Consider the following 12,673-nt stretch of genomic DNA (forward strand, 5'->3'; position numbering starts at 1 on the left):
GTATGTCAGCAGATATCTTCACGAATCGGCTTCTGTAGTCGTGCAGCAGATGCGCAAAAAGTCCTCGCTGTTGGGAACTACGGAGATTCTACGTGGATCCAACTTCGCGAGCGAACGTGCGGCCATAATCCGACTGACCGGCCGGCCGGCCGACAGTCCAATCAAGCTAGCGGACGAGCTTGGGATAACCTGGTAGTGGATCAGAGAACGAGAGAACGGACGCTTACGCGTAACCGCAGTAGGTACGTAGAGGTACCTCCTGCGTCGTTTCCTCACGAGTCCATTCCTCTGAGCCGCTCTGCGGGCTCACACTACTTTCCCGCGAACGCTCTCTCTGCTGGAGTTTTTTGGGCAAATAGAATGTGGTTGTTTCGTTGCTGGTCGCGTCCCGCATCTGCAGGAAGCGTCTAAGCTTTTTGTAGGGATGAACTACTGCTTCTGGGGAGGAGGGCTGGGACTCCGGAGGACCGACGCTCTCCTTGTCTTCCTCCTCCTCCTGCGATCGCTGTTGCTGCTGTTCATTGGGAGTGGTTGAACCCGTAGTTTTCTTGATGGTTGACAGCGTTGCACGAACATCTACGTTCTGGTTCTCCACCGAGTTGAGTGTAAGTCACCTCTCCGAGTTATATGGATCGGGATGGCTGTGATCACGTTGGCGCCGGGCAAGCTGGCAGAGTGTCTCGACTGTGATGGGACCTGCTTCTCCTTGAATGGAGCCGTTTATGGCAGCGACGGATTTACTTGAAACGCCGTTGAACGTGCTGGATTTGGCGCCATGGTCGCTGTCTGAGATTTCGTCGACGCCTCCACCGCACTTCGCGCACAATCTGGAAGGGAAAAAGTCCTCTGTTCATCTCCAGCTCGTCGGCAGGGATAAGCATCTGCAGACGAGGAGCGTGGAATTTTTTTCATCTGCTAAGTCGCTGCTGGAGGACCAGCTGTTCCCCTGTTTAGTCTCTTTGTTCTCCACCCACCTGAACAGGGATTCGAGCTGTTCCCAACGGAGTTCGTACTCGCTTGAGCCCGTTCTCACAATTATCGAAACTGGTTGTTGGTTTGTCGGGGGGTCTTGATCTTCGGGACCAATGGGCGACGAGGCGGACGTTCGCGATACCGGCGAAACGGGGACTTCCACGGGAGACGAAGCGCTACTCGCGCGTCTCGACAAGCCGCTCTTAGTACTGAGATCTTGGACGAGCGTAACCTCCTCATCGTCAGCTCCCCGCGTCCTCGGAGAACGACGCGAAGCATCCGAAACGTCGATGTCGGCTTCGCCATCGAACGAGCGGGTCTCAGCGAATCCATTGGACGTGACGACATTCATACTCGTTGTTGTCGACGTCTCGCTTCCGCAGGGCGAAAGCCGCTGACGTTTTGCTTCGGTCGTTCTCAGCAGGCACTCTGGCTCCAGTACACCGCTGGCAGTTGAGTTCGGATTGGAGCCGTTGCTTACACTTCTCGGAGGAGTAATGCCTGCGAGAGGAACGATATAATGAGCGTCGTGGCTCGAGGATCAGGGACGATATCCCCGTGAATACGTGAAATTGAATAATAATTATCCGCCGACGTCTTTCCGAGAATATCCACCGTCGACTTTCCGAGAATATCCTCCGTCGACTTTCCGAGAATATCCACCGTCTTAGGAAACAGGATCAGCAACTCGCTCGTGTCGTACATCGACAACGTAACTCGTGCGTAACCGAGTCAAAGAATGTAACCGAGTCACTTACCATTTTGCACATTATGAGAGAAATGAGATTGCAAGTGCGGAGGCAAGCTACCTGGCGAAAAAGCCCTGCTGGTACCAGCACTCTCGTCGGGCAGAGGGGGAGCGTGAGCCCCCACGAAAGGACGGAATGAAGAAAGACGTTGCCCTGCGAAGAAAAAAATTCTAGCTTCCGAGGCCAGCATCGAGCCGATGGTCATGGGGTGGGAACTTGTTTGATAGGTGAAATGATAATCAATGAGCGCCCACCTAGGAGACTGTCTGGTGAAAAAGGAGGAACAAGCCCGCTACCGTGGAGAGGGGAACCGACTCGCATTTGCGCGAGGAACTCGCTCGGACTTGTCGATGAGGGAACAACTCCGGATAGAGCTCCGGAAATTCCTCCCTGTGCCTGGATGAGCCGAGACAGAAAAGCGTCTGAATTGAGATGGCCCGCCCCTGGAAAAAAAGGGCGATTCAGCGATAAATATGAGTTTTCCGTGACCGTTATCGTGAACAGGTCGAGGAGCTCGATGTTACGCCGTAGGAAAATTCAATACCCACCGGGTAGAAGGAAGGGTAGTCCGGAGAGAAACGGATGGCTGAGTACTCCTCCGGGCACACTACCCGCACGCAAATCCAAAGGTACGGGTGGGGATGCTGAAGGCGTGGACAGCACTGTTTCTGGTGGCGAGTTCGACGACAGCCCGAAGCTTCGTCCACGACCAACGAATTGAGATGAGTGCGGAGGCATCACCGAGGACAAGAGAGGCTTCGAGCTCCGAGCTCCCTTGCGCCGCGGGGCTAATCGATCCTGAAATTCATCATGCTCGTACCGCTCCTGCCGAACTCACTTAAACTCGGAGTATTGTCAAGGAAATCATTCGTCTGGAGATACGAGCCGCTCTGCTCCGGAATCGTCTCGACTCGTCGGCGGTCAATTAGGTAATCATCGGAGACTTCGAACCCGACTTACCTGTCTGCCGAGCCGTTCGGTAACACATATTCTGGTGTTGAGTGAAGCGCCCTCTTCCTGGGGATGATTGTGGATATGCGTGGCAGTCATGATTGCCAATCGTCTTGTCTGAGATCGATACCGCAGGTAGATGTGCGCCTTGCACTGGCCCGAACGGTTGCTGCAAGGAGAAGTTTAGCTCTCTGAATAATTTGAACGAACAAAGCTCAGAAGAGGCTGTGAGCGAAAATGGGCTGTTCAGCAATTCGAGGAGCGGAGCATGTCGAGAGGGCAGTCGCCCTGTCTACCGCTCGCCAACCTAAGGTCATCAACCTAATGGGGAAAAGGAACGGCGTGGAAAGACAGCATCGACGGACACGGAAATCTACGACAGTCCCAGCGTTATGACAGCGAGGCCGTCCCGCGGCCAGACGGTTCTCGAATTGAATACATAGTAACTACATGCTATAGCTAGGCTCGTCGTGACAAGTCATGAGAATCGATTCCTCCGACTACTCGAGACGGATGAGTGGAGGAATTATAAAAATGTTCTCAGACAGAGGATAAAACTTCTCAGGAGCTAGCATATTGAACATCCTCCACAGAACAGAGACTCCCGAGTTGGAACTTTGTTGCAGCTTACGCAACCCTCTTCCCCCGGCACCGCTGAAGCCGACGCTCGATCCCTAACCCCGTCTGGTGAGTGGGACCATGAATCCAGTCCCCCTTCTCCCCTGAGCGCTCGGTGGGCTGGCTGGCTCGCTCGCTCGTGCTGAGTTCGTTTCCTTCCTCCCATCATCCCCGTCTTCCACGTCTTCTCTCGTTCCCCTTGGGCCCTGCCGACGTCCAGAACGGGCTTCCCTCCTCCTCCTCCTCCTCGCTGCTCTCCTCTTATTCCCTTCCTCCCGGACTGCCTCGTGCCGCCTCTGGTGTGGCCGCTGCTGACGCTGCTGCTGCCGCTGCGCCGCCGCCGCGTTGCCGCTGCCGCTGTTGGAGAACACTACCATAACTTCCGTGTGTCTCGCTCCGTGTCCTTGAACTCCGGGACACGCGCAAACCTGACCAACTACCTCCGCTAGCGCCGAGCGAGCGAGAGAGATTTCCCGAATGGTGCGGCGTTTGAGGACGCAAATGGAGCACACGTGCGGCGATGGCGAAGCGCATACGCGAGGGAGGCCGGATAGAACCCCGGCACGTGGCACAGCGTAAACAAATGGTGGGGCTGACACTTTTTTCGCCTCATCGGAGAACACGGCCGATCGATATCGACGTGTGGCGGACCCGACTTCAGACTTCTCCGAGCAACCGCGACGACATGAAAAAATTATTCTCTGTCCAAAAACTTGGCGGGGCGGCATTTGATGAAATGCAGATGAGACGTCAGAACTCAGATCCGCTGTTGCCGAGGCAGCGCTTCCTCGTCAGGCTTTCCTCGGTTCTCTCACGCCGAAAACTCCCCGAAGCTCGCACCGATGCTCCCTGACGTGGTCTGCAGAGCTCTCGCTCTCCCACCCAGAAACCCCACCCAGCGACCGGGAGTCGGGAACCTTTCGCTTCCTCCCTCCCTCCCAGACCTTCCAGGCACTCGTTCTCTAGCGACCCCTCCAACCTGTTATCCATCCTCCCACCTACTCATCCGATACATTGTAGCAGCCTGCAGCTCCCGGTCCCGCTCCCTCTGCTCCCTCCTATTTGCACTACACATGTGTATATCAAGCCAGAGCGCTCCGGAGCAAGCGACCGCGAGCGCTCCCACCCCATTCGAAGACCTAGATATTGCGAGGATCTTCAACGATTCGTTCGAGGGAAATGGAGATGGCCACGAGAACTTCAGAAACAATTCCAGCCCTGGCAAAGTCTCTCCAGCTGACGCTCCGTTATTAGTTCCCGTCCTATTTTCTATCGTCCCGACGTAGATCATGATGGAGAGATAGAGAGCGCTTCCGTCCATCGCCCCGTTTTCGCGCTGCAAACGTCATCGTTACCAGGAGAATTATCCTTCTTCTGAACCGAAAGGACTCTCTCTCAGAAAATGAGCTCCGAATATCCCGCTCGGAGAAGCGCTGTGGGAACCGCGGTCTGGGACCGGCGCATTTCCCTCTTCTCTTCGGAAATCAGCGTAGGGCTTTGTTCACCTGCTTCCACAACACTGAACGCCGGCAGAGTCCACCGCCGTGACGTAACGTGTCGTTCGCGTAGATCGCGCTCTTAGCGCTCTTGGGAGGATGACTCACTTTGATGGAAAACGTAAGAACGAGATGGGAAAGAGTTCGGAGCTCGTAGATCTCTAGGTAAAGAAATTGTACAAGTTTGGTGCGGGAGAGACGACACGCGCAGACGCAAGGTCATTGCCGGGTCTCTCAAGAATGTCATCGAGCTCCCGGGCGGCGACTGAGAACACTGGAGACGATCCTAAGCGCTAGAGTAAACAGTCGATCTTGAAAGGTCAACGAAGTCTACGATCTGAGTATTTGGTGAGATGTTGAGCGGCCAAGCATCGTTGGCGATCAAAAATCGAGTTGTTAACTTCGAAATAAGGAACTCAGCCAGGATCAGAGCCCTATCATGGCGCAGAGGTTCGACCCGCAATACTCCGACCTTCAGCTCCAATACAACGCGGGGAATACTGCTCTCATCCAAGCTGTCTATGAATACATGGGATCAATTCCGAATATTCTGCACAGCAGGTGTTTCTCAGATTAGTCCTGACCGAGTTTCTCTCAGTGCGAGCACCGAGTTGGCACTCAGGACACCGATGGGAATCAGAACGGAGCCTGTCGCGGTTTTCCGTAGCGCATCCAATAATCATAAGGAAACCGATGGAGCAGATCGGAGCTGTCAGAAGTCAGAGAACACTCCGGAGCTCGGGACGAGACTTTTCGGCCGGAATCGAGGCCAGCACTGGGGAGCGTGATAATTTCTCTCGCGAGATCGATTCGAGAGTTTGTTTGTGCAGGCGGGGTCGGCTCTATTACTACCTGTATCTATAGGGCGTTCGAATCGTACGGAGCAAACTTGAAAAAAACGTCAGTACGCATACTCGGAAATCTCCGGCGCGTGTTGTGTTGTTGTGGCAGCCGTTCCGTGGAGGTCTCTAAAGATACACGTATTGTCGATCTTCGCTCGCACGGCATTTCCCCGCAGGATAGCTCACAATTGACAGCCGTACCAGGAGCGGCGGCGGAAGCGGCCGCGGACAGGGGTAGAAGCAGTCTTGGCGAGATGGAGGAGGAGGGTCGGCACGTGTATCGCTCTCGGCCGCTGTAGCGCCAAGGTCGCCACGCGCCTCAGTATTTCCATTCTCAGCCAGGCGGAGGTCGATGAGCTCACGGCAACAGGGAAACGCAGAGCTAGGCAGATGATGACAGTTTGCCGTCGGCGCTAGATATTCCGTGAACGTTTGGAAGTGCAGGATGGGAGACTGCCGCCAGACTTGTACCGTTGCTTAAAACAAGTTTCCGGGCGAAGTATAAATTATAAAATGACAAACGAAATTTACTAGGCGATTTGGAAATCGCAAATACTGATCATAGTCTTTGTTCCGGTAATTATTAGGAATCCATCAGTTACGGTGCTTGATTGAATCCGTTAAGGACTTCAGAATTCGAAATGTGTCAGAAGAGATTGCAAACATCGGTTGCCGTTTCGTGGCGCCGCTCACGCGATAACCATCCCGAACCTGCCTGGCGTGAAATCCGCAGGCGGATCCGATGGACCCCAGGCGTAGTCGGGAGCTCTCAAACAGGAATCGGAAAGAGTCCGTTCGATGCGGAAAAAATATCCTGGTCGAATAGGTTTTGCGAAAATTTCTCGTGAGGTCAAGAGGGGCAGACACCGACGTCATCTGCAGACGGTACTCCCGACGGCTCGTAGTGTTTACAAGAGCCAAACGAGAAGGGGCACATGACTACTGCACTCTGTGAGTCTCCCATGGAAATTCAGTGAGTCCCTTGGGGACAGGGTAGCAGTAGAGAGCGCGTGCCCTCGTTCACAGAGCGATTCAAAGTTTCTTCCCACTTCTCCCTCCGTGTTCCTGAGCGCGTGTCTCGCCCCCGTTGACCCTGGCATTCCAGTGCGGAAGTTCCGCAGGAAGTTCATCGTCTGGCCTTGGAGAAGCCTCAGCGTCCACCCGTGTAGAGGAGGGATTCCACGTGCTCGAGGTCAATCCCTCTCCCGGCTCGAAGAGAACACTGTGAATGATTCTGCGAATAGAAGTAGAGGAGGAGGGCGATAACGGCGTCGCGTCGTCGTCAGCAGCAAGATCGGCCTTTCGTTCCAGCCAAACCATGTATCGGGAAACAGATCCGTTCCAGGATTCGCGAGCGAGGAGTATTTCACAGGTCGGGGCGGAGGGGAGGGGGAGGAGGGGGCGGTGGTTCGAGGGCGAGGGGTTGAACTCCCTCCCCAGCGGGGAAATCCGTGTCGCTTCGTAAACCACTAATACGTGAGTGCAAGAGATGGAACTGTGCGAGCTCAGCAATGCGCTGCGCACGACGGAGCACGTGCGAGTTTCCCTGGGCCGGGGTCCTTCGATCGCGACCTTGTCGGGTTGGAAATCGAAAATCTCGAGCCTGGAAAAGCGCGTGATATCGCGCTTCTGGACCCCATTGGAAGACCGCATCTCGCCGGAGGAATCTTAATCCGGATCGAGGCTCTCCGCTATGCAACGCTCTTGATACTTCCGCGCGCGCTCTGGGCACGTCGTCCGGCGCTCGACACCGACCCACCACGGGAGGCGGGCACGTAATCCCTCTCTCGCATATGAAATACAATGTTGAGAGCGCTGCCCCTGCTGATTACAAAGTTCGATGGCAGGTGAAACCCTCTTTCGTCACCGGCTTAAGTTCAGCATTTGGCTCCAATTCGTCGCGATGGAGTCCACCAGATGTGTAATCGAATGACGAATCGAGTGCCTCGCAAGGCTCGAATATTCATTTTTAGATCGGGACATCCGAGTATGAAAAAAAAACGTCCAGAAAGGGCAGAGCAATACTGACAGAGCGGTCCGAGCCAGAAGCGAAACGAGGGTAGGCTGTTACGTTTCCGCGTTTTTGGAGATGAAGGGCAGCGCCGCCGATGGCTTACCCTCTCTCCTCGACACTGAAGCAATGTGCAACACTGTAGCGGAAACGGAGCGAGCTCGAGCGGGTACGAGTCACCTCAACTGCTACCTCTACCTACATATCCGCCACTACCGAGGGCTCTGGCTGGATCTCTCAATTCAATCCTGGTTATTATCGATCTGCCAGAGATTACGTTCCTGACGGAACGCGCAGCGCAACTATCACTGCAACACCGTTTCTTCGTCAGGATGGCTCTATGACACGGATCAGCTGTCACGTCGTTCAGTCATGTGACGCCCCCAGAAAGACATCGATATACTCTCGATTCCGCCGATCAGAATATTGATCGTGAGTGGGGTTCAGAAAGATGAATGGGGAAATGAATGGCAAGAGTCAGATCAGCTCAGATCTTGTATGAGACGGAAACGAATATTTCGTTCGAAACCTCCGAAAAAAACAGATCTGCGGTAAATCAATCAAGTCTTTAATTCAAGTGGGAGTCGTGGAATGGATCAGGTTGACTTGTACGATACAATACCGGGAAGGTCGGGACAGTAGAACAATTCTGTTCGACAAAGCCTCAGGAACAATATATATATATCGGTGTTCCCAACCTTTACAGAAATGACCTTGAGAGAGCAAGAGGGTTTAGTAAGCGATAGCTCCCGCCGCCTCCATGTCGGCCCTCAATCTACATCAGTCGGGACTGTCTCTTCGAGAGACGTTCATTCAGCAGACTTCTATCCGGAATCTACACGGAGGAGCGGGAAGAGAAACACAGTCTCAGAATTCCAGAGTAATCCCCGGGGATGTTCCTCGTTTAATAGACTCTTGCTCTCACTCGTTCTTTTTTTCTTCTGGTACAAACGTATAGCAGCTTCACACTGCAGCATGAGCCCGAAACGGCCAGGCGAAGGAGCAACGTAGCTGTTCCGGAATTTCTAAATGCGAATCAGCATAGCAACAGCCGCGAATGGGGATCACGGACTCTTTCGCAAGAACGACCCTTCTAGCCCTCTATTCCCCACCTCGACCCCCGTCGCCCCTGTCGAGTTTATGGCGTTTCTCCAGCCAGTCAGAAAACCGGACGCGTGAGTGAGCGGGCGGCTGAGCCTGAGTTGCTGCTGCCGTTGCCTGGTTGGATACAATGTATCTAGTCTGGCCCAGCCTAACTGATAGCGGTGTTGCGAAACAGCCATCACGTTCAAGGACCGCCGTCTTCCTTCACCCAGCAGGCCGACGGGCGGGCGGGCAGGCAGCTACCCTCCAGCCCGCCCGCCCGTCTGCCGGCCACGCTGCAGCCCCGACAAGCGGCTTACCCACCCACCCGCCGCTCGCTGACTCTTTCGTTCGGTGGTTGGTTCGGAAAGACGGACGGACAGGCGGGCAGGCGGGCGGGTGGTTTCTTCTGGACCCCTTCCAACTGTTCTGGACCCTTTCCCACCCTCCCTTGAGCCTACTGGCCGTTGGATGGAACAACACGTACGAGCTCTGTGCGTCTGGTCCCTCTGGCCCGATGGCTGCTGCTGCTGCCGCCGCCGCTGCTGCCCCAACCACCACCGCCGGCGCCGTCGTCTGAGTCCAAGACTCTTACGACATTGAGAGCAGAGCCGCTTTTCGAGACAATGTGACTAGAACTTCTCCCTGGAAATCGCATGACGCGCGCCCTTACAAAACTTAATATAGCGGTTTCTATGTGCGGACGAGCCGCTGGCGGCTCTCTTAGCATTCATGATCGGCTGGTCGGAGCTTTATTTGTCCTTAATTTCCTCCGGATGTTCCTTTCTCAGCCTCGGCGTTCTGGCTCGGCTTCCGCTTTCGCCTATCTTCGGCTCTGGAACAAATTGCGCTCCTTGCGGCGACGCCCATCTTAGTTCCTGACGCTCGATCGAGGCGCGAAAACGAAGCCGAGACAGACTGTCGCGACTAGCTTCTCAGGGGGATTTCTGGACCTTTCGGTCCCTCGCTTTGCGTAACGCTCACGAGCAATCGAGACGTCGGGAGATTCGACCAGAGCGCTCCTCCTTCCCCCATCCTCGCTCGCTCGCCCGTTCGCTCGTTCAATGGGCCAGAGAAGAGCGGGGGTAAGAGGGAGGGCGACGCCGACGGGAGATCCTACAGAGAACGATACTTTGTATCTTCTCGACCTCTGGCTTGCCAAGGCTTCTCCCCGGCAGCCGACCGTCTCACACCGAGATCTCGGCCGGAGAGACCTTGAGACGCGGACTTTCTTCCGGTGCGGGATACACTTTAGACAGACCGAACGCCATTCCGGAAAGTCACCCGACCATTCCTATGCCCGTGCTCTGGATAGACTAGAGTCTTCCCGAAACCCTCAACATTGAGCTTCCACCGTGTGTGCAGGGGAGGAACGCCCGTGCCGCAAAACGAGACACCACAACCAGCTCGTCAGAGCCACGACGGCGGCCGACCCTCCCCACCCTCCGAGGCTTGGGAGCTTTTGGAGGCCATTGGGGGCCGAGTGGGATCGGCGGCGAGGGCACCAGACGGGGTTCTGGCGGGGCCTTGAACGACGTCGAGGAGGGTGTCGAAACTGTGCTGACGGGACTCCGGCAACAAACGGGGTCTCGGGACGTCGGGCGAGATAGAACGTTGCAGAGGAGGCGAAGGGAGGGTGGGGTGGCCAATCCGCTGTTGGGAGTCTATTGCGAAACTCCTGAAGACCGCCTCCCGACCGACAGACCGACCGAAATGGGGGAGGGGGCGACGAGGGCTCTTAGGGAATGGCCAGGACCAGGGCTTCGGCAGCGGTGGGTAAGAGCGGGGACGCGAGCTGGGAGGAACGCGTCCGCTACGAGAGGAAACGTAGGCTCAGAGCGGGGGCCTGGCGGACGGAGGGGTCGACGTCGGGCCGCCCCGTCGGGGGTAAGCTCGGAAAGTTGCGAAAGACGCACGTCACGCCCGAGGAGCTGATATTGGAACTATGTTGAAACTGTGTCTCGGCTACTTTATTGCGAAAATGCAACAATGAAACAAACCAGACACCTTGGTGGGGTGGAAGAGTCCCCTGAGACGTCCGCCATATTGTCCGGATGCGCCCGCCGTTGGCTCGGTGAGCTTACGGCCGCTTCGGAAACGGCTGGAACAATTGAGCGGGCTCCCACCCACGAGTATACTCAGAGCATTCACGTTAGTCCTCTTGAGATCTGAGAGCGGTGGACTGAAACGAAACGAGGCAGCGTCCGGACCCACATGAAGGTTCAGCATAACCCACAACGGTGTCCTTCCACGCGATGCCAACCGTTGACTTCTAGCGACTAAGTATTCAAAATGAACTCAACCGATGAAAATTGATTCGAGGCCCCACGATCGATATATTATTGTTGTTCATCACAAGAAAGTGTGACAGGTTTCTCTGACGTATTCAGACTTTCCGACGTCTAACGTTCGTTCACGTGGAGCCCGGAGTCCCATGGTGTTGGCAAGCTTCTGTATGGAGGCGGACGTGAACGTTTTCGGGAGCAGGGGGGCGAATCTCCCCCTCACGAGAGCCCCCGTCCAGAGCTTTCGAACAGATTCTGGCCCACCGCGGCAAGGGACGTATATCGTACGTGAACAGATCAAGTTCGTGCGGCGCGAGTTCAGCGGGGAATGCGGCCCGTTCGGACGGCTAGAACTGACGTATGCTCTTACCGAGTATCGATAGAGTCTTTTCTCGGGACAAGTAAACGATTGCGTTACAGTGGACTAGCTGAGGCCGATCCCAAGGAAACGCCAGGACCGTGGGGAGCTAGAGGAAGCCTTGGTTGCTTCAGCCGGACGGCTGGCGGGAAAGGATTCGAAGGTCTTCTTGCGCAAGCCGCCTGTTGCTGCCGCCCTATTCGTCGCTGTTGCCGTTGCTACCGGCACCGCCGCCGCCATCATCATCACGTCCGTCCCCGAATGAAACATTGTATAGAAATTGGGAGAGGGCAGAGAGTCGGCTTGCATAGCCTCATCGTGCATCCGGTTCTGTGACGTGAAGAGATAAGAAGCGGCAAGGATTTCAGACTCTGGACGGGAGGGAGAAGCCCTTGATCTAAGGCTTCGATGTGAGCTTACGCAGAGTTTTTGACGGACAACTCAGAGGGAAGGATACGACAACGACGACGAGGTTTTAAGGTCAACTCCGTCGTCGAGGTCGCTAGAAGAAGATCCACAATATTAATTTCCCCCGTCTTCACAGTGGAGGATCAACGGATAATCCTTCCCTCTCTCCGAGAGTTGCCGGCACCGTCTCCATTGTACGTCGTTCCAATCATCATCGGGGATGAAGGATCATTCGGGCTGAAGCTTCCGTTTTCTCCGACAAGGACGAAATGGCGTCGAATCGGAGGCAAGATGCATCGCACATTGAGTTTAGACTGCTGCTCCAGAGTTCCTTGAGCGGGGATTGAGTCATTTAGATTTAGATCATCAGTTCGACCACACTGCGTGGAACCTCTCGTTTGAAATTCGCAAGCGGCGCGGCGCTGTATTTCACAGACTTGGAATTGGACGATGGAGGTTACCGCGAGCCCCGTAAATCTCACTCAGTCAGTGAATCAGTCCCCGATCCGGTCAGAAGAGCGGTCAGAAGATTTAGCGATGGCTCGTTACGATTGCGCGAAGAACTCGGCTGCCGGGGTATGAGAGTTGGCTTCTTGTAGCATCGCCGTTTGACGTTGTTCTTTGATGTCTAACATCGACTTATCAGAGATGGAAGACTCTGCAGAGATTCAGAAACACCGGGGAGTCCCGCGTCTCCAGCGACCGAGATCAAAGGCTGGAGCCTGTGCGTCGATTTTAATTCTCGATGCGATAATTTCTAAAACGATTCGAAAACTCCGAGACCTCGGACGATCATTTGAGGCTTCGCTGAATCGCCCGAGCCCGAAAGAAAGCCGAATAGCGCGGTTACTGAACTGGCTGCGTCAAGATCTGCATTCCATTCTGGTTCTTGAGCTCATC

The 12,673-nt window shown here is 55.1% G+C and overlaps 1 protein-coding gene across 1 annotated transcript in view; it reads right to left on the minus strand.

Moving 5' to 3' along the window:
• Positions 1–568: 568 nt before the first annotated feature.
• LOC100902320 (uncharacterized) overlaps positions 569–12,673 on the minus strand; it is a 50,018-nt gene continuing 37,913 nt past the window's right edge. Inside the window, exons 4-9 of the mRNA XM_029111999.1 lie at positions 2,682–2,841; positions 2,270–2,519; positions 1,976–2,164; positions 1,731–1,874; positions 975–1,473; positions 569–827 (exon numbers count right to left, since the gene is read on the minus strand). Of these exons, the coding sequence (XP_028967832.1) occupies positions 611–827; positions 975–1,473; positions 1,731–1,874; positions 1,976–2,164; positions 2,270–2,519; positions 2,682–2,841 (1,459 nt within the window). The 3' untranslated portion in view covers positions 569–610. The remainder of the gene's footprint in view (positions 828–974; positions 1,474–1,730; positions 1,875–1,975; positions 2,165–2,269; positions 2,520–2,681; positions 2,842–12,673) is intronic.

This window comes from Galendromus occidentalis, unplaced genomic scaffold (assembly GCF_000255335.2).
Source record: "Galendromus occidentalis unplaced genomic scaffold, Mocc_1.1 scf7180000077478, whole genome shotgun sequence".
Taxonomy (NCBI): domain Eukaryota; kingdom Metazoa; phylum Arthropoda; class Arachnida; order Mesostigmata; family Phytoseiidae; genus Galendromus; species Galendromus occidentalis.